Source organism: Syngnathoides biaculeatus, chromosome 18 (genome assembly GCF_019802595.1).
Source record: "Syngnathoides biaculeatus isolate LvHL_M chromosome 18, ASM1980259v1, whole genome shotgun sequence".
In the NCBI taxonomy this organism is placed as follows: Eukaryota; Metazoa; Chordata; class Actinopteri; order Syngnathiformes; family Syngnathidae; genus Syngnathoides; species Syngnathoides biaculeatus.
The window spans coordinates 14,725,371-14,744,434 of record NC_084657.1 but is presented as its reverse complement, the minus strand read 5'-3'; the positions used below and the strand labels follow the sequence as shown (position 1 = coordinate 14,744,434).

The window sequence follows — 19,064 nt, the reverse complement described above, 5'->3', positions numbered from 1 at the left end:
AATATTGTCTGTCAATATTATGTTACACATGGAAGCGTTTTTATGCGACGGTAGTATTGTTGCAGTCAGCAGCTCAGAAAAAAAGAAGCATTACGTTGTGTTCAGGATCCACTGCAACATATGTAGGTTTTTATGTACGGCAGTATTCTGAGTATTGCGTTACTCTATATGTAAAAGCAGTACTCAGTGTCTGCTAAATGAACATCCTGTTGTACAACTTTGTTGCTTTCAATCACGAAGGAAACAGCACACTGTTGCATTCAGAGTCTACTTGGTAGGAGCGTTAGATTCAGTCTCTGCGGTGATGACGGAGCTCGAATAGATTAATCAGCGTTGGAGAACACCGACGGGCAAAGGGGAATAAGCCGGCCGCCACATCTAAATATAGACGCGCTTCATAACCCGCTACACACACACACACACACACAATAAAGACACTTTTGATTCATCGTGACAAGTTGGTGTGTAATAAAAGCAACAATGTAATGATCCCGTGAAGCTGAAACTGCCGACTAAAGAGAAAAAATAAACATTTCACATTTCGCTGCAAGATGAGTGACAAGTAGGCTCAGTGCATTAGACTTGAACAACAACTACATAATAACTGGAACATTTACAGCCTTCTTTTCCATTTAAGAACAAAACAAGATTAATAAAAAATTGATTCAGCGTAGTACTGTGTTCCATTCAAAGTTCAATACCGGATTGTTGCCTTTATTTCCAAAGAAGCAGGACTGAGTTGCTCCGCGTCTTCTGGGAAGCATGTTGTGTTCAAGGTCTAAAGGGAAGCGTCAATTGTTTTTGTGCTAATGTCTGATACAGCAACATTGTATCATATTGCGTTCAATGTCGACCCCGAAGCAATGTGTGCTTTTCAGAGTCAATTTGAAAGCACCATGACGGATCTGGTTTCTGAATGTGCTGCGTTCAATGTCTGCTGGGAGGCTTTGTGTTGTGTTCAAGGTCCAAATAGAAGCACTGTTGTGTTCAGCGTATTAGGGAAAAACGTCCGACGGCGTTCGCAGTCTTTCAAGGGGCATCATTTTGTCTTCAGGATTGAAAACAAAGAAACGTCACGTTGTCCTCAGGGTCTACGGGGAAGCATGGAGCTGTGGATTGATCATGTTACGTTCAGGGTCTGGCGGCACAGTGGGTTATCTGGTTAGAGCGTTGGCCTCACATTTCTAAAGGACCGGGTTACAAATCCCGGCCCCACCTCTGTGGAGTTTGCACGTTCTCCCCGTGCCTGCGTGGGTTTTCCCGGGCTCTCCGGTTTACTCCACATCCCAAAAACATGCAACTATAATTGTCACGTCATGTCATGATCCAAGCCACTTATCCTCACAAGGGTTGCAGGAAAGCTGGAAGCCTATCCTAGCTGGCTTCGGGCGAAAGGCGGACTGCACCATGAACTGGTCGCCGGTCAGATACCAACACCATCACTGAGTGGGAATCGATCCCACGTTGCCTGCACCAAAGGCAGGCGTCTGTACCACTACACCATCGGTGACCAACATTAATTGCCTCAAGGTGTGATTGTAAATGAGAGAGCGAGAACAGAATCGTCCTCGTGTTGTTTTCACTGTCTATCAGGGAGCATCATGTTGTGTTCAATGTCCAAAACCGCATCGTGCTGCATTCAATGTGCACCGGAGTACGGGCGGGAGTGTGCAGTAACGAAGGACCAGCGTTGTGCTGCATTCATTTTCAAATGGAGAAACCCGTGTGGTGTTCAGTGTCCCAGGAAGCAGCATCGTGTTGGATTTAAGTGTCAACTGGGAAGGATTGTGTTGCGTTCAATGTCTGTCAAGCAGCTACTACATGTTGTGTTCGGGGTGTAAAAAATTAATGTAAAAAAAAAAAAGTGCTTGCCGTGTACTTGTTGGGGTTTATTCAGCTGTGGTGTGTCTGGTATCAAACTAAAGGGCCCCGGAGTAACTTCGCTGACTCCCTGGAGCTGCGCGCAGAGGTTGTGGAATTCTTGAACGTCCCCCCGCTACAAAGTTTGTTGCTCCAGCTGGTGCCACAGTCTTACCGCAATATTAGGGACCTCTCGAAAGTATTCAAAATAGTTGTGAATGAGTGAGACGAGTGGATGAGATTATTTTTCTGTTCACAGTTCAAGGAAGCGGTACAGTGTTGCGTTCATGGTCTACTTGGAAGCGTGTGCTTGGCACACTGCGTTGCCTTTGGTGGCCAAAGAAGCATTCCTGTGTTGCGTTCAAGGACTACTTGGTCGCAGTGTTGCATTCAAAGACAAAAAAAATATATAGCCCTGTTACTTTCAGTGCACAACCAAGCAGCAGTGTTGCATTCAAAGTCAACATGGTAGCACTAGGTTGTGTTCAGTGTCCCAGGAAATGGCACAGTGTTGCATTCAGGGTCTCACTGTAAGCATTGTCTGCAGGACTTGGTAGCGCTGCACTTTGTTCATTGACCAAGGAACTGTGTTGTGTTCAGGGTCTATTTACTAATACAGTGTTGTGTTCAGGGACTGCATGTTACCACATTGTTGGATCCTGAGTCATCTATGTAGCAGCTGGATTGCATTTAGTGTTTCAAGAAAGAGCAGTGTTGCATTCAGGGTCCACCTCGTAGTGTCCTTGGACCTCCTCGAGGACCTTGCAGCCAAGGTCCCGGAAGCACCACAAGCCCTGGTCCTGGAAGGCCCGTCCCATCAGGCCACCTAAAGGCTGCTACGTGCGATTAGCGTCCGGCTTGAGAATGTCAAAGCCTATTAAAGCTGAGACGGATGGATAGCGCTAACCTGGATCGCTCCATCGCCGCTTGACAGCGTCGCGAACGGACGTCGGGGCTTAAAAACCACCGTGTGACGTCGGCAGCGGCCTCCACGTCACTTCCTGTTCCCGCCGCGTGCAGGCGCATTCAAAGGTCGTGATCTTCTATAGACCCCGGTGGCGTGCCGCCAACGTGGGAAGCCGCAACAGTCGGGCTATATATTTTTTTCGAAGAATGCACATCATGTTTAAAAAGTAATCATAATAATCTTGTGAACATAACATTCAATTTTTTTTCAAGAAAAAAATAAAATCCCAATCTCATCCGCAACATGAAATAATCTATTTTATGGGAAAAAAGTATTATTTTAACACTTGAAGAAATACGTAATGTGCAATTTCATGAGCTTGATGTTATATTTCCAGTTGTGCAAAAATCATATTTTCCAACGCAAAATGTTTTTACATTGCAAAATATTTTAAACCATTAGATATTTTATCAAAAAAATCTCTAGTACAAAGTTCAAGTTAAATGTTCTAAATTAAAAGATTTCATTCAATTTAAATTTTTTTCTCCTGTCATAACATTACAACTTTAATTGCACAATATTGTATTTTTTTTTTTTTATCCTAAAGAAAATACAACTTCATTCTGACTAAATTAGATTTTTTTTTTTTTAAATGACCCCAAAAATACTCACTTATTTTACTGTTGACATGATTATTTTTATATTTTGGGGGAATATTTTTATTATTACATTTAAGATGCTAAGATACTATTATGACATTTTTATATCAAATTATTCTTTCCATTCTGTTTCAAAAACATGAGAAAAAAGTATGGAAAAGTGCACAAAGTATCCAGAGTTCCAAAGTATGCTTTGTTGTACCCACTATTGGAATTAAATTGAGTCTACTTAAATTAGTTTGTCATTGAACATAACAAAGAAAAACAACACAAATTAACTTATTAATGCTATTATTAGCATTTGTGACGCTAAACAGGAAGTCGAAGCACACTTAGGCTGGGCATCTGATTAGCATGTCGTGGCTAACAGCGAGATTAGCCGCAGAGCACGCAAGTCACACCACACAAAAAAAGAAAAACACCCCCCCCAAATTCAAGGCTCATAGGAAAATGTATTTTCTTGTGGGGTGTGTGTGTGTAATTTTTTCCATAAAATCTTATTTTCCCGATAGAAATAAATCGTTGTATTTTTGGCGGGAAAAAATATATTTCTTTAAAATAAGAACAACAAAACTGACACATACAACATACAGAAATACATATAATATAGGCTACAGGTAAAAGCATACAAATAAACTCCACGCTCATTTGACTAAACCCCCATGAGGCATTTTTAGTGACAAAAGTCATTTCTCGTATTATTCCGAACATAGCACAGGAGAACAAGGCTGATTTAGCATTTATCCAGGAAACATTGCGTTCCACTCCACCACCGTGACGCCGTGATAAGTGGGGAGGAAGCGGGGGGCAACTTAAAAGAGGAAGGACGAATAGTGCAAGAAGAAGAAAAAAGAAGAGAAGAAAAGCATTTTGATATGCTGTGTTTCCATGCGTCGCTGCTCCCTTTCTGGAAAGTAGCGGTTGTTTGAAGATTGAGAATTCCCGCAACATCTATATCAATATCCATTAGACCTCGTTAGCAATAAACTAGCAGACATTCTTTAGATAAAATTACTATATTTGGTGTTTAAATGTTGAATTCTCTTTTGTTTTATGCGTTAGCTTGAGAGCAGATGTCAAGTGGGAGTGACCAATAAACAACTTGAAGCAACCACACTGTGCCTCTTATTTGGAGAACCGTGCGAGTCTTCTTTTAACTTTCCTCAAAGTCATGTTACATTCCTATTTTTTGACAGCGAGAGAGTGAGAAAAGGCACACAGTATTACTGAAAGTAGGCATTAATGAATTTAAATGTTTTTAAAAACAGATCCATATTAAATACAGAATCCATTTTGTGTATGTTTTTACCATCGTGAGGAAGCATTAATTAAAATTTTGTTGACAAGCATGAATTTTTAATAACAGGCAGCAGAAGCACCACACAATTACAGGTGTCAGCTAGTTTTATGCATGGTTTTATGTATTTATCCTCTTTTTTTTTCCAAACAAAAGCAGGATTATTTTTTTAATGTACCATAATTTCCGGCCGATAAACCGCAGCTGTTTTCACACATTTTCACACGCTTTCAACCCTGCGGCTTATGCGGTGATGCGGCAAATTTGTGCATTTTTTTTCTCAAGCGGAAAAGGTAAGAGTGAGACCGGTGGAATATATGTGCCGAGGAAGTGACTTTTACCGGGATGTTTTTTTTTGGGCTGCGCTAGCGGTAGCGCTATGCTGGCGTGTTGCTGCTGTGTTACTGTCGTGTCTCAGTGATTTTTACCGGTATGTTTTTTTTTTTTAACCAGCCCTGTTAGCGCCGCGCTAGCATGTTGCTGCTGTATTACTGCCGCGTCTCAGTGATTTATTTTTTTTTTTTTAACCAGCCCTGTTCGTGGTACCATGTTGTTGCTATGTTAAGATAAACTAAGGTATTAAAACTCTTTCTGTGTACTGTCTTTCTTTGTAGATATCTCGTGTTTCAATGTGAGCACTTGCGGCTTTTACACAGCTGCAGCTTATGTATGTACCAAATGGTATTTCCTTTACAAATGTACTGAGTGAGGGTCATCATCAGGTGCGCTCTGTAGGCCGGAAATTACGGTAATTGTTATCCTGTGGCTGTGAGCATTGCTAGATTGTCTGGCTACATGTGTTGTCGTGCCGCTTGTGTTCAAATAGCCATCGTTTAAAGGGTTATGGCAAAAGTTGCATTGATGCTCATTTCATAAAGCCGTCTCAGGAATTTTGCATCGAACACAAGCGTTAAGTTGGGAGGACTTTAGGAAGACAAATTTATGGTCTAAATAAACAATGTGTAGTTCTCAATATTTCACGGATGGGTTTACTGGGTGAGGCTTATAACCAGGTGCTCTCTGTAGGCCGGGAATTGCGGTATGCTAGTGCTATATTTCTGAGTAATTACACGCACTGTCTTTAGCGATACACGAAATGACCACTGAAATACGTAAATGAGCTCCGAAATTCGAAAATGAATAAAAAATGAAGCAGAAGGGGGGGTCCCTTATGAAAGGTCTCCGGCTCCACATGCACGCATGCTCTCTTCCCCCGGCCCCTTCCCCCTCTTCCTCTTCCAGCACCACCTCTCGCGTGGACAGCTCCCGCTCTCTCGCCCAATCAGCTCGGCCCTCGACATCATACTTTCACCCCCCCCATTCCCCTCCTCCTCCTTCCATCTGTGTGAGGCATGGCGGAGGACATTCGAACGAGAGCAATAACCTTACTCGTGCGCTATTTTTTTAAACACACAATCTGCATTGGTCCATTTCTCCGCAGAGCCAATGAGCCCGAACGGGCTTCAGTGACGTATGCGCGCTCCACCCAGCGTCACTAGCGCCTCGCCTGGTTTAGCATCTCACCATAAATCCGTTCAATATGATTCACAGTCCGAGTAGAACACGAACAAACAAAAAAAGGAATCAATGGAATTCAATGGAAAATGGCAATGAGTGATGCACAGGCCCCCGGCCTCGTGCGTCACCCTGTACCCCCCACCCCTCCCTCGTCAAACCAAAAAAATGACGATGAAGGTGAACGATGGGGAGGGGGATACAAAACAATAGTCATTCAGAATGGAACAACGATGATGAGTTACTTACCCAAAAGGATCCACAGCGAGCCGGACACCAGCACGAAGGCGAGCATGTCTGTCGCATGTGGACGCGGGAGGTCGGGGTGGGGGTGGGGGGTTGGGGGGGGGGATCCCGGGTGCGGCGGCCGCGGACTGGACTGGATGCTTGCTTGCCGCAAAGAGGCACCGGCAATCTGGAGATTAGGGAGGGAGGGGGAGCGGGGGGGGGGGGGGGGGGGACGACTAGGGAAGAGGGTAGGCAGTGGCGGCGCTGGAGGCGAGGAAAAGCAATACTCCTCCACTTGTCTGTATAAAAAATAATAATAATAATAAATAATACAACATGGAATATAAATGTTAAATGTACCTCAAAAATAAAAGCATCATTTGGTTTTGTGTTTATTCACAGGGAGTAAAAAAGGGGGAAGGGATGGGGAGGGGCGTACGTCACTGATATGGGGCAATGTTGCGTCACGGCCATCAGGCCACGCCCACTGAACTGAAGTAACCCCTCCAGGTGGGCTGATGTGTGGATGGAGACAGGAACGGGAACAGGAACTCACGGGGAGGAGAAAAGACGTGCGGGCTGAAGGAAGAAAAGGCTTCATTTTAGACTAAATTGGAGCATAAAATAAGAGCTGGAGCAATGGCGACATTTTAAACGAATAATAAAAATTTGGATAAAAAAAATTTTGTGGGATTGAATACACAACTGAAGTATTTTCTGTATAAAATGTATTTTAGGCAATTGAAACATTTCCCTTGGTTGTTTGTGGCATTTTCAAGCTAATGCTAATATGATTTATTTTTTGTGAAATTGAAAAAAAAAATCTAAAAATACTTCCAAATAAATGAACACCCCCTCCCCATATTTTATTACATTTTTGTAATAAAAAAAATGTATGCTGTGAACGGGTTTTGTTTTGTTCAAATCTCTTTCATTGTTTTAGGATGAAACGTGCAAATGAGATAACATTGTCATCATTAAAGTTTTGTTAAAAATAAATACACATTATCAAAATATATATCACTGTTTCAGGACTGAACAGTGAGAAATATTTTTGGTTATTTGTGAAATAAAAACAAGTTATCACAATTAAAAAAAAAAACAAATATTATATTAGGTTGGGTAATGAAAAATGTTTATAAAAGCATATTAAATTTGGAAATCTAAAGACATTTAAATGTTTAAGAATAAGTATAAATTACACATTTGTCTTGACAAACGTCCAAAGAAATTTATATTGAAGATTAAGATCTAAAATTATATCTATTTTTTGTCTTGGAACTGAACATCTAAATAAAATGTTGTTGTGGCTGCACTGGAAACAAAGTAAAAAATAAAATTGAGTAAATTAAAAAAACATTTAATATCTGAATATTTATTTAGTTTTAATGAAATGTATGAATATTACAGTAAAAATAAATGGAAAATGAACATCCAAGTAAAGAATTTTAGTGATGAAGTTCAAAGAAAAAAAATGTCATTAATCATTTCCTTTGATTTATTTATGAAAAATTAAAAAATGTGTCTTACAAACATTAAAATATTTCATATATAAATCTATTTCAAAATCTTGAAGAAATACGTAAATATTATTGTACTGAACAGACAAATAATGATGACCACAAATGTTTTTGGGCTATAACATCTGTATAAAATATTATTTTTGGATACATATGTCATTTTGAAATGAATAAAAATCATTTATGCCTCTTTTTATGGTTTGAGCCTGAATAAACATCCCAGCAAAACCTTAAAATTTCATTTTATTCACAAACGTAACATATTCCTCTGCAAGTCAACACGGCGATGGTGACGTGCTGCGGTCAAGTGACTCACGAAAGAGGTCAAAGTTCAGCATGCCCCATCTGTCACTTGTGACGGCGGACCACGCCCGCTCAGGACACTCAAGGTTGCTGCACAAGTTTACCTAATCTGATCTCCAGTGAGGATGTACACGTTACAGATTACAGCCGACTCAGCGGTTCAGCACCCGCGGATTCGACTTTTTTGTGCATTTAAAAAAAAAAAAAAAAATTAAATCATAATTTTGGATATCTCATTTTAGTTTTAGTTTCTCCGCTAATTAACTCTCAGCCAAGCTAGCGAACAAACCACTATGACACAAAGTTTTAAGGTAAGCAGAGCTGCAGCCCCCCCCCCCTGTAGCTTCGGATGGTAATGTTTAGCTGAATTGTCGATGGCTGTGATATGAAGGCGAAACTGCTTTCAAATTTCTTTAACACAGGAAATTATTATTTGCTGCGCTATGTTGAGCGCGACACCGCCTAATTACTTGACTCACATATTTCGGTATCTCGCTGATGTGATGATGCAATCAAATCTCTGAGGGTGTGTGCTTGCTGTGTTTGTTTGGGAAAGTGAGATTTACTTCACCCAATGTTGGCTTCACATAGTTGTCAAAAATATGGATCGACTTCGAACTATAACCTTAGAAATGCGGCACTCACTTGATTGGATGGTGAGGTGGTTCTTGGTTGTGGACAGTCGAAACAAAGCGGACCACTTCTTTTCCATCAAACAAAAGCCTGGCTCGCCATTGGCCCGACAGTCCGTTGGGGGGGGGTGCGGGTTGAAGGCAGATTCGCCCCTGGTCAATAGAGGGCGGTGGGGTGCCGTCCCACTGCTGGTGAGTCACCTTCAAAAAGACAAATGTGAAAGAATGAAAATGAAGAATCATAAAAATATGACAAATTATCCATCGAGCCATTTTCTTTGCTGCTTATCCTCACGAGGGCTTATCTTCCAGGTCAACGGGCAGGAGGCAGGGTACACCCTGAACTGGTTGCCAGTTGCCAATCCCAGGGCACATAGAGACAAACAGCCGCACTCACAATCACACCTAGGGGCAATTTAGAGTGTCCAATTAATGTTGGATGTTTTTGGGATGTGGGAGGAAACCGGAGTGCCGGGAGAAAACCCACGCAGGCACGGGGAGAACATGCAAACTCCACACAGGCGGGCCGGGATCGAACCCGGGACCTCAGAACTGTGAGGCTTGCCCGTGCCGCTGTGACAAATTATATCTAATTTAATTCGTGAATGAATTTAACCTATTTAATCTATTGTTAAATGAGGCGGCACGGCGGATCAGATGGTAAAGCCTTGGCCTCGGACTTCTGAGGACCCGGGATTGATCCCGGCGTCGCCTGTGTGGAGTTTGCATGTTCGTGGGTTTCCTCTCACGTCCCAAAAACATGCACCAATAATTGGACACTCTAAAATTGCCCCTAGGTGTGATTGTGAGTGCGACCATTTGTCTCCGTGTGCCCTGGGATTGGGTGGCAACCAGTTCGGGGTATGCCTCGCCTCCTGCCCGTTGACAGCTGGGATAGGCTCCAGCACTCCCCGCGACCCTCGTGGCGATAAGCGGCAAAAGAAAATGGATGGATGGATTGATAAACGGTTAGCATAAATACTCTGCAGTTGGTGGGTAAAATTGATCATTTTCTTGCTGCTTCTCTTACGTATGCCGATATGAAATTCTGGGACAGATTTTTACCAAGAATCATGGAAGTTGATTTGCTTTCACGGGCCACATGTAACCTTGAGTTTGACACCTGCAACGAAGAAATAAGTGACCAGTTCAAGCTTAACGGAACACATGAACAAGCTCACTCACATATCCTCTCACACACCACATACACGCTTTCTCTCTCACCCAAGCATAAGCAACCCCCCGCCCCACACACACCACACACACACACACACACACACGTCAGGAGGTTCTGGAAAGTCATGTGACTCCCATCTCTCTTTCCTTCAACCTCCCCCCCTCATGCACTTGCACGCACTTATACAGAGTTGCATGTCCACGCCCACACGCTGTCTCGGCTCCCTTTCACCATTCAAGAGTTTCTGAGAAGTCAGACGACTTCCATCCCTCCTTTTTCTCCCTCCTCCCCCTTTACGCACACCCCCTCAAAAAAAAAAAAAAAGTGGAAAAACCAGGGATGATGTCATGGAGAAACTACCTGGAAAAGTCCTGGACGGGCCCCAACCTCACGTGGACGCACATGGGACTCTCGCCTCCCACTGGGAAGCCCCTTAAAGTCACACACGCACGCGCACTCGGGCGCCTTTGCATACTCGAGCCTGTTTCACGCGCGAACCAACTGAGGCCCGATGGCGTCCTACTTCCTGCCTACAGCTGACGTCACCACGCAAGCGGGCCACTCGCAGTACACTGCCAGCCATACGGGCTCCCCTAGCGGCCACTTTAATCACTGCACCACTGAAGAATCCAGTACAGTATTTCATGTCCCAGCAGAACTAGGAAAAATTCGTCAATGCATTTATATTTAGTAGGCTTGATTGTAACAATATCTTTACAGGTCTACCTAAAAAAAAAAAATCCACGAGACAAATGCAACACATTCAGAACTCTGCTGCTCGAGTCCTCACTCAGACCAAAAACGTGGACCACGTCAGTCCAGCGCTAAGGTCTTTACAACGGCTGCCTCTCCGTCAGAGGATAGACTTCAAAGTTCTGATGCTGGTCTTTAAAGCACTGGATGGGCTACGACACAGGTGTCAAACTCAAGGCTCCGGGGCCAGATCCATTTCACTGATTCTTGTAATAATCTGTACCAAAATATGAAATTGTCTTTTATCATAAATGATCAAGTTGAGATATTACAAGCATTTTTTTTATGTTACCAAACATGAATAGTTGGAAAAACACATTACCCTTGTTTTCGGATTCTGGTTCATAAATTCATTATGTAAGCACGATGAGACGATTAAACATTTTTATTGTTTCTCATTCAAAACGGCCCTCTGAAGGGAAACTCGAACTAAAACGTGGCCCGCGAGAGAAATGAGTTTGACACCTCTGGTCTAGGACCAAAATACATCAGTGACCACCTGATACCAGTACGAACCCTCCAGAACCTTCAGGTCATCTGGATCCATGCAATTTTGTCTAATCAGTTCCCAGAGTCACAACCAGAAATGGAGAAGCTGCATTCAAGCTTTTATGCTCCACGAGTATGGAACAAACTCCCAGGACAAAAACTTTCAGATCACCTGAAACAGCGTATTTCAATCAATGAAATTATTTTTCTACACTTAATCATACATTAACTAGTGATTTTATCAATTGTTCTTATCCCTTTCTTATTTCAAATCATGTTTGTTTTGATGTCTTTGTAAAAACGCTTTGAATCACCTTATTGTTGAATTGCGCTATACAAATATTGCATCATTACAAACTTACCTTGTCTTGCCGCATATGAACAAATTCTTACTCACAATCACGCCCAAGGGCAAATGTTTTTGGGCACGGATTTGAACCCCAGTCCGCAGAACCGTGCATTTCCTTTAAAGTCGCTGAACAATGCCAGCCGCAAGGGCTCCTCCAAGCGGCTGCTGTAAACACTGCACCATTTCGCCGAAGGCGTTGGGCTTCTAGTAGGCCAGACTTGTTTACGCCAAGTAGGGACGACAACCCTGACGATTAAGATGACAAAGATAACGCTAGAACGTGGGCGAACTTTGGAATCTTGCTTTGATTGGCACCCGTTTTCTGAACCTCTCATCCTCACAAGGGTCGCGGCCGTGCTGGCATTTGAAATAAAAAAAATAAATCAAAATTTAAAAAAGCCACGTTCCATATTTTGGCGTTTTCAAGCGCGGTTGTGACGAATCATTGCTGTCACGGAACCTGAAGCAAGACTTAGTATTTACAAATATGCTTTTGAAAAGATGACACTCATTTTTCACTGAGTTAGGTGAACAACAAGTGCACGTGCTCAGGTTTTCTTTTATGTCATTTCATTCTATAAACAACCGACAACGCTACAAATACCATCATTTTTTCCCTCATAACTTGTTTGCAGGAAATAAAAATGGCCAGTCTCGCAAAATACATATTTAGTATCTAATTTCCCCCTATACCTATACTTCTTCTGTTGTAGTTATTAATACAGAGAAACTGCATGTCCAATCATTTTGGCATTTTTGCATTTAAGTGTTTTGATGATTTTAAAGAAATATTTAATGATTACACTGACGCTACCATTTGGTGGGAAATATAATAACTAAATGACTGAACTCAGATAATAAATCCAGAATCATCGCCTCAAACCCCAATTTTCCAACCAAATTGTACTTAGTCGAATGTCGCCGTATATGCACACGACAGGGCATACTAATATCAGGCATGGCTCTTGATTTACATTTTTCGTGTCACAAAACGCATAAAGAACTCCTAATTACAAGTAATAATAGGCCACAAAAGGCAAAGCATGCTTGTACCGATATCAACTTCCTCGTTGTGTAAAACCACGTGACTTCGAAGAAAGGCCAGAGCGGCTGTGGCAGAGGGTCACCAATGCGCATGCGTGATTCACACTGTAAAAAGTGCTCGGGCCCAACGCGGCTCGAGAGTGCAGAGAAAAAAAATACTGTATATAAAGTAATAATAATAATATATTTTCTAAAATTTTTCATTTGAGACACACACCGTTGAGTTGGAAAAATGGAGCCCTTAAAGAGGGCCAAACATCTTTTTTCACAAGCATTTTATAAAATAAACAAGATGGAATATACTTGCCGGTAGTTTTTTTTTCCCGGACACTTCTTGCAGCGCAGATTCTGCAGGGGATTACCAGCCAATTCGCCTATAAAAAGGGAGGAGAGTCGCTCTTGCTGGGCACAAGTCTGCTTGGTTTTGACAAGACCAGGACAGGAAAAAAAAAAAAAAAAAGGAGAACCAGGTGCAGGAGGAACAGTTCTGGAACAATTTCCATCAAAGGATTGTTTGCCGCTTTTCCTTCTTGGATTTCCCAAACCTTGTAAGTCAGCACACAGCCGATAGAATGACACTTCATTGTAATTTTTATTAGTTATATACATTTTTACTCTTTTTTTTTAAAAAGTGTTTTTGTGCATTTTGCGTGACATTTAAATGTGTCCAATGCGCTTCTAAGAAGAAAGAGAGAACCAAGTTTCAATAAGCGCTCTATGAAGAAGTCACGCATTAGATATCTGCACGTCGTGGCCGTGACCTTCCGCTGCACTCCCACGATGGCAATAAATTCTCAAGTGGGAGTGGGTGCGCGGAAAGGGGGATATCGCCGCTTTGCTGCTCGCACAAGCTTATATATTGAATATAAACAAACAAAAATTAATGATTCTCCCCTGTGCGGTTGTTATAGGAGGCACACAACATGCCGGTGAACAGGATGAGGATGCGACCTTGGTTGGAGAGAATGATCGAGTCCAAAAGCGTCCCCGGTCTGGCCTGGCTTGATAAAGTGAGGTTTTCCTCTTTTTTTTTTTTTTTACGCTTCTTTAGCTCGGGTAAAAGTTTCTGCAACTGTTGAGAAGTCCTGCTCTTCAAGTATAAGAAAAAAAAAATTCTCTACATTTTCACTTGTACTTCATGAATGAAAGTGTAACTTTTGGCCCCTTTCTTAATATTAAAACTGGTCCATTGATATGCGCCATTTTGTGTGTGATAGCCCCCCCCCCGCCCCATTCAAACCGTCAAACTGAGGACAATAGTCGCAATAAAAATAAGGACCACAATTACATATTAATTACTTCTTTTCCAACTTTGCAACCCCTAAAAGAGGCACACCTGTGGCAAATCCTTGTCCCATCCCATGACTTAATGCCCTTGTATTCCAGGAGAAGACCCTCTTCTCCATCCCTTGGAAACACGCGGCTCGCCACGGCTGGGACATGGAAAAGGACGCCTCCTTGTTCAAGAAGTGGGCCATCCACACTGGTGAGCCGGGCGCCCGCACCCGCACATTTCGGTGAAGAACTTTGAGCCGGACAGTGGGTTTAAAAAAAAAAAAACGCTTCCATAGGGAAATACGTGGAGGGCGACACCCACGACGCCAAAACGTGGAAGGCCAACTTCCGTTGCGCCATGAATTCCCTCCCCGACATCAAGGAGGTGAAGGACAAGAGCGTCAACAAGGGCCAGTTGGCCATGCGCGTCTTCCGGATGCTTCCTCAGAAACAAAGAGGTGGGTCCATTTGATGGCGCTACCCCCACCCACCCAATCACGATTGAGCCTGAATTAATGATTGTTTTGTTCTGTCGCAGAAAAACGAGGCAAATCCAACTCCAGGAAGCAGGTAAATCCTTTGGCTTTATGACACTTCCATAGAGAATGTCCGTCCCGGTTAGGTGGTCCCCTTAGCGGTTGCACGTTCGACCACAACACCGTTTTGAGCCACGGTTGCTAATCATCCCTGAGTCAACAAACTAGTCCCATATGGTGCCCACACCTTCGCCACCTCCATTTGTGAATTTGCCGCAGCTTCTAGCTGCCGTGATACTTTAATAGACTTTTGGACCGCACATCCACATGACCACAAGTCAACAATTCTCCTCGTAGCGTTGATCCTTTTGTAGGAATGAGCAAAAGTTAACAACGTAGTGAATGAGTTTTACGACTCGGATCTCACCACCGATTCCGTTCCGCAGGTTAAGAAAACCGCGTCCGAGGACTTCGACTACAGCGACACCCAGTCGCCGCCTGATCAGTCGCGGCTGCTTGACGACCCGCCGTGCGCTCAGGAGAACGTGGTGGACAGCACGGTGTGCATGGACGTGACAGGTGAGGGACGGATGAGGTGTCGGACCCGGCGGCGCCCAGGGAATGCACTTTGTTGAATAAACGCTTTACGATTCCTTTTCAGATTTTGCTTCCTTTGATTTGGAGAGCGACAGCATCAAGGACCGATTCCAAGTTTCACCCGATCACAGCCCCGGTAAGACGACTACTCCTGCACTTTTGGGCAGAACTTCTTTTGCCTTTTGGGTGGGCCCTTTCGGGGTCGCCACTGTCATTCTTTTTCATCTTCTGCACCTTCCTCTCGAACGCCGACTGGCCTCCCATCTTTCCTCACGCCATCCGGCCGACTTTATCCCCCACATCCCACGCTCTTTACTTTGGCTAAATTTCATTCCTCCACCTTTCTAAACATTACATTTGATTCTACTTTTGGACAGAATGTTTAAAAAAATATAAGTGTATCCTAATTCCACCTTCTGTCTCTCTCCACCCGTCCCTCCTTGACCGGTCGTCTTCCAGAATACGAATACAACATAGTGGAGGTGAGCAACAGACCAGGCACGTTTTTCCATCTCCCGCCCCAGTCAAAACGAAGACGAACGGTGTAATCGTGCTAAAAACTCTGGTTTCTCTTCGTTAGATCTGCCAGCAATTGGAGAGAGAATCGCAGAGCTTTCGGACTGGTTGTGATGTCAAGGGGGTCCTGAGTACGTGCACCAGTCCCGGGAGCCAATGGAGCGAATGTTCAGGTAAGCAGAACTTGCCGGCAATGGTCCCAAGCAACCTACTTCGTAATCTGACAATGGGTCCAAAGTCCAAAGGTATAAGAGCCCATTTTTTTATTGTGGTTCGGACAGACATTATTCGAAGCTAGTAAAACACATAAACACAATCAGCACACTCAAACAGGAGCCGCTGACGGCAACAGCTCACTCCCAGACACTTACACGCAGACGTCAACCGCGATTCTACCGGGCCCCGCCTCTTAAGGCAAAGCAAATGTATTTTACATAGCGAATTTCATACACAGGGTAACGCAATGTGCTTTACATGATTAAAAGGATTCGAATACAAACAGATGAAACAGGAGGGAAAAAATAAAGATAAAAGTACAATTCAAAACAGCACGCAGTGAAAGAAATATTATAATTAGAAATTGGAAATACTCTTAAAAAGCATGATAAAAGAAGGTTTTCAACCTTTTACAGACACAACAGGTACAGCATTTTTTTTAAATAAATTCTATGGTTGCAATTTCGCTTTTATGTGTTCGTATACATTTGAAAAGTTTTTTTTTTTTTTTTTTTTTTTAAAGTCTTGGGAGGGATAACAGTATTGAGTGGAACCCGCATCGTAGTCCTCAATTTTTTTTTTCCAATTTCTAAAGTTTAGACCAGTGATTTCCAACCTTTATAGAGCCAAGGCACATATTTTACAATTGAAAAATCCCACGGCACACCAACAAAAGTAAATGTCACCAAAAATGGAGAGATTAATTACTGTATGTACTTTCTGCCATCTAACAGAAGAGGATTTTTTTTTTGTTCTGTCTGTCATTGTGCCTCACTGGCATAAAGAGATGAATAAAGATACATTACTTCTTGGAAATAAATGCTTTTTTTTTAGCAATTCAATAAAATTGCATAACTTCCCACGGCGCACCTGAAGAGCGCTCACGGCAGACTAATGCAAACTGTTTGGGAATCACTGGATTAGACAGCATCTCTGAGGTCATAACATGTGCTTGAAGGGGTCCTGACTGTGCGCCCCTCTTGTTTAAACAGCCGACGACACGGAGGAAATGGGGCTGTCGCCACAGTACACGACGCTGAGTTCGGAGTTCTCGACGTCGTTCGACAGCCACTGGAATAATTTCCACCTTACGGCATTCAGCGGCCTCCATTCGGGAATGGATGACGATCACTTTTTGGACTTTATGGGCTCCTCGATATTCAGTAGCTGAATCGCCCCCACCCCCCACCCCCACACCCCCCAGGTAGAAGAACACTGTCTCTCCGAGTCGTGACCACTCTGGAGTGCACTCTCAGGAACCATTTGTTAAATATTGGTTTGTCTCTGTTACCCTAAACGGGTCCGGTTGTGGAGACAGAGTCCTCACCCTGAAGGTGCTTTTCTCGCCACGCGCAGCAGCTTCCCAGTCTTCACGTTGGTTACGCCTCCGACTATTATAACGGCAAATGTCCACGAGCCGCACCTGAAGGAACTTGCTCACGAAAAGACGGCAATGGACTTGAAGTCTAATTTCCCCTCCGTTCCAAACCCTCCAGCCACTTCCAACCTCTTCACGTCGTAGTTTTCAGATGTGGTTTGTTATTACCGTGGTAGTCGCACATTTAACCATCACTCTGGAATCCCAACTGAACACTTTTCCCAAAACTTGTAAATATGTATATTGCCTTTTGTGTTTTTGATAATAAAAAGGAAACAAATACATGCAAAGAGTATGTTTCTTTCTTTATCGCTAGCATAAAAGAAACCATACATTAGAAACTAGAAGAACACAAATGAATCTAAATGTTATAAAATATGAAAACGCTCTTGTATGCTTTTGCAAAAAAAAAAAAAAAATTTAGTTCTATCCATTGGTAAATTGTGTTTAAAAAGGAACACATTTTAATGTTTGTAGTATGATCCTGTACTCCCTATACGGTAGTTGTAAAAATTCTCCGATACTATGCTATCGAGACCACTTCACCAGCCTGACATAACGGAACCCCGGAATTTTATGAGTAATAAATAACAGAATTTTCCAGCCCCGTCACCCTTACCACTGTGTAGTAGTAGGAGAAGCTATCACAAACCAACGGTGCGTGGACAGACCCAAATGCAGGATTTCCAGGCAGAGGCATAATGTTCAGCGTGGTTTTATTCAGGAAACTGGTCGATACCAAAAAGCAGTCCAAAACAAGGCAGAGGCGCAAAAACGCGAGGTTAGGCAGGATCCAAAAAGACATTCAGCGAGGGCCGATGACTATGGGGCTAACTAACAAGCTTAACAGGACTTGATCAAACCAAAGGCCACACAATCCCTGTGACTAGGGGTTACTCTGATTCACGCACAGAAGCGGAGAGCCCACAGGCAGAGAATGCAACGCACTAACACAAGGCAACGAACTGGCAAATGCCAGTGACAAAAACTCCAACTAAATACTTGGTCTAAATACAATGCCTAATGCCAACCGGCTGTGACAGGTGTCAAGAGGTGACACCGCCGACAGCAGTGGCCTTGCCACGCCCCTCTTGGCAGCGGCCAAGCCTTGCTCATGACAGAAGCAACAATGTGGTCAAATTGTACTGTCGCAGTTTTCTTTCAGAACTTGTTGTATTCCCAAGATGCAGTCTTATATTTCATTTTCCAAACTTCATTTTGGAGTTGACACACAGAGACAAAATGGCATCATTATTCATACTTGTACATCCACCGGACTCTTGTTTTTCATTTCGGAACGATGTACCGTACTCCTTGTACATGCTACTCACTTGTGTTCACACTGAGACGTGACACAACTGGACAAGTCGTACGTTGTAGTACATGCTTGATTTAAGTGAATAGCTGATAAAACTCTATCAGAAAAACACGCAGAAATGAGAAATGAGCCATAACTCTAAAAAGTGTCATATTTGTGTGAAACCTATACAGTATTATGTCCAAACAAAGGTGTTTTGGAACAACACTTTATGAAAGTAAAACACATTTGCAAGACATGATGCCATTGTGAAGGAATAATATTCATGATCGGTCTTACTCAATCTGTAGCGACCTAATTTTTGTATTATAATGTATATAAAGATATACACATAGTAAATTGTTTCAAAACTCAAAACAGTATTAAAAGAACATTTTTAAAATGCTTCAAAAATGCTTTTACAACCCTTTTTCAACCAAGATGTACATTTCAACAAAGTAAAAAAGAGTCTCAGAATTATTAGAAAAGAGACAAAATACGTACTTGCATCACGTTTTTTGTTTTTTTTAACAAAGAAAAATGACCACATGTTAGTAAAATTAAGGAAGCTTGGAC

The 19,064-nt window shown here is 42.7% G+C and overlaps 2 protein-coding genes across 15 annotated transcripts in view; one reads left to right on the top strand and one right to left on the bottom strand.

Moving 5' to 3' along the window:
• The window catches only part of acsl6 (acyl-CoA synthetase long chain family member 6), a 56,398-nt gene that overhangs the window by 20,268 nt on the left and 17,066 nt on the right, over positions 1 to 19,064 (bottom strand). The window contains exons 1-5 of one of the 13 annotated variants that reach the window (XM_061803140.1): positions 11,703 to 11,992; positions 9,904 to 10,044; positions 8,935 to 9,122; positions 6,906 to 7,045; positions 6,488 to 6,765 (exon numbers count right to left, since the gene is read on the bottom strand). In XM_061803140.1, the coding sequence (XP_061659124.1) occupies positions 6,488 to 6,765; positions 6,906 to 6,940 (313 nt within the window). In that variant the 5' untranslated portion in view covers positions 6,941 to 7,045; positions 8,935 to 9,122; positions 9,904 to 10,044; positions 11,703 to 11,992. The other 12 variants (XM_061803136.1, XM_061803138.1, XM_061803141.1 and 9 more) reach the window with 12 other exon arrangements.
• irf1b (interferon regulatory factor 1b) lies at positions 13,146 to 17,487 on the top strand. 2 transcript variants are annotated; one of them, XR_009792567.1, is made up of 10 exons: positions 13,146 to 13,281; positions 13,645 to 13,743; positions 14,120 to 14,219; positions 14,305 to 14,466; positions 14,547 to 14,578; positions 14,931 to 15,063; positions 15,146 to 15,217; positions 15,541 to 15,579; positions 15,662 to 15,770; positions 16,806 to 16,943. XR_009792567.1 is itself a non-coding variant. In XM_061804203.1 (10 exons), exons 2-10 carry the CDS (start codon positions 13,657 to 13,659, stop codon positions 16,982 to 16,984), a joined length of 897 nt encoding a protein of 298 aa, XP_061660187.1. In that variant the 5' UTR covers positions 13,146 to 13,281; positions 13,645 to 13,656; the 3' UTR covers positions 16,985 to 17,487. The 2 variants fall into 2 exon arrangements, 1 of the variants encoding a protein (XP_061660187.1); XM_061804203.1 differs by having other exon boundaries at positions 15,541 to 15,563; positions 16,806 to 17,487.

Excerpts from the sequence above, each read along its gene's own strand:
- irf1b (XM_061804203.1), top strand. The coding sequence starts at position 13,657 with ATGCCGGTGAACAGGATGAGGATGCGACCTTGGTTGGAGAGAATGATC. Across the intron at positions 13,744-14,119 it reads GTCTGGCCTGGCTTGATAAA|GAGAAGACCCTCTTCTCCAT; the intron begins GTGAGGTTTTCC and ends CTTGTATTCCAG. Across the intron at positions 15,064-15,145 it reads GGTGTGCATGGACGTGACAG|ATTTTGCTTCCTTTGATTTG; the intron begins GTGAGGGACGGA and ends ATTCCTTTTCAG.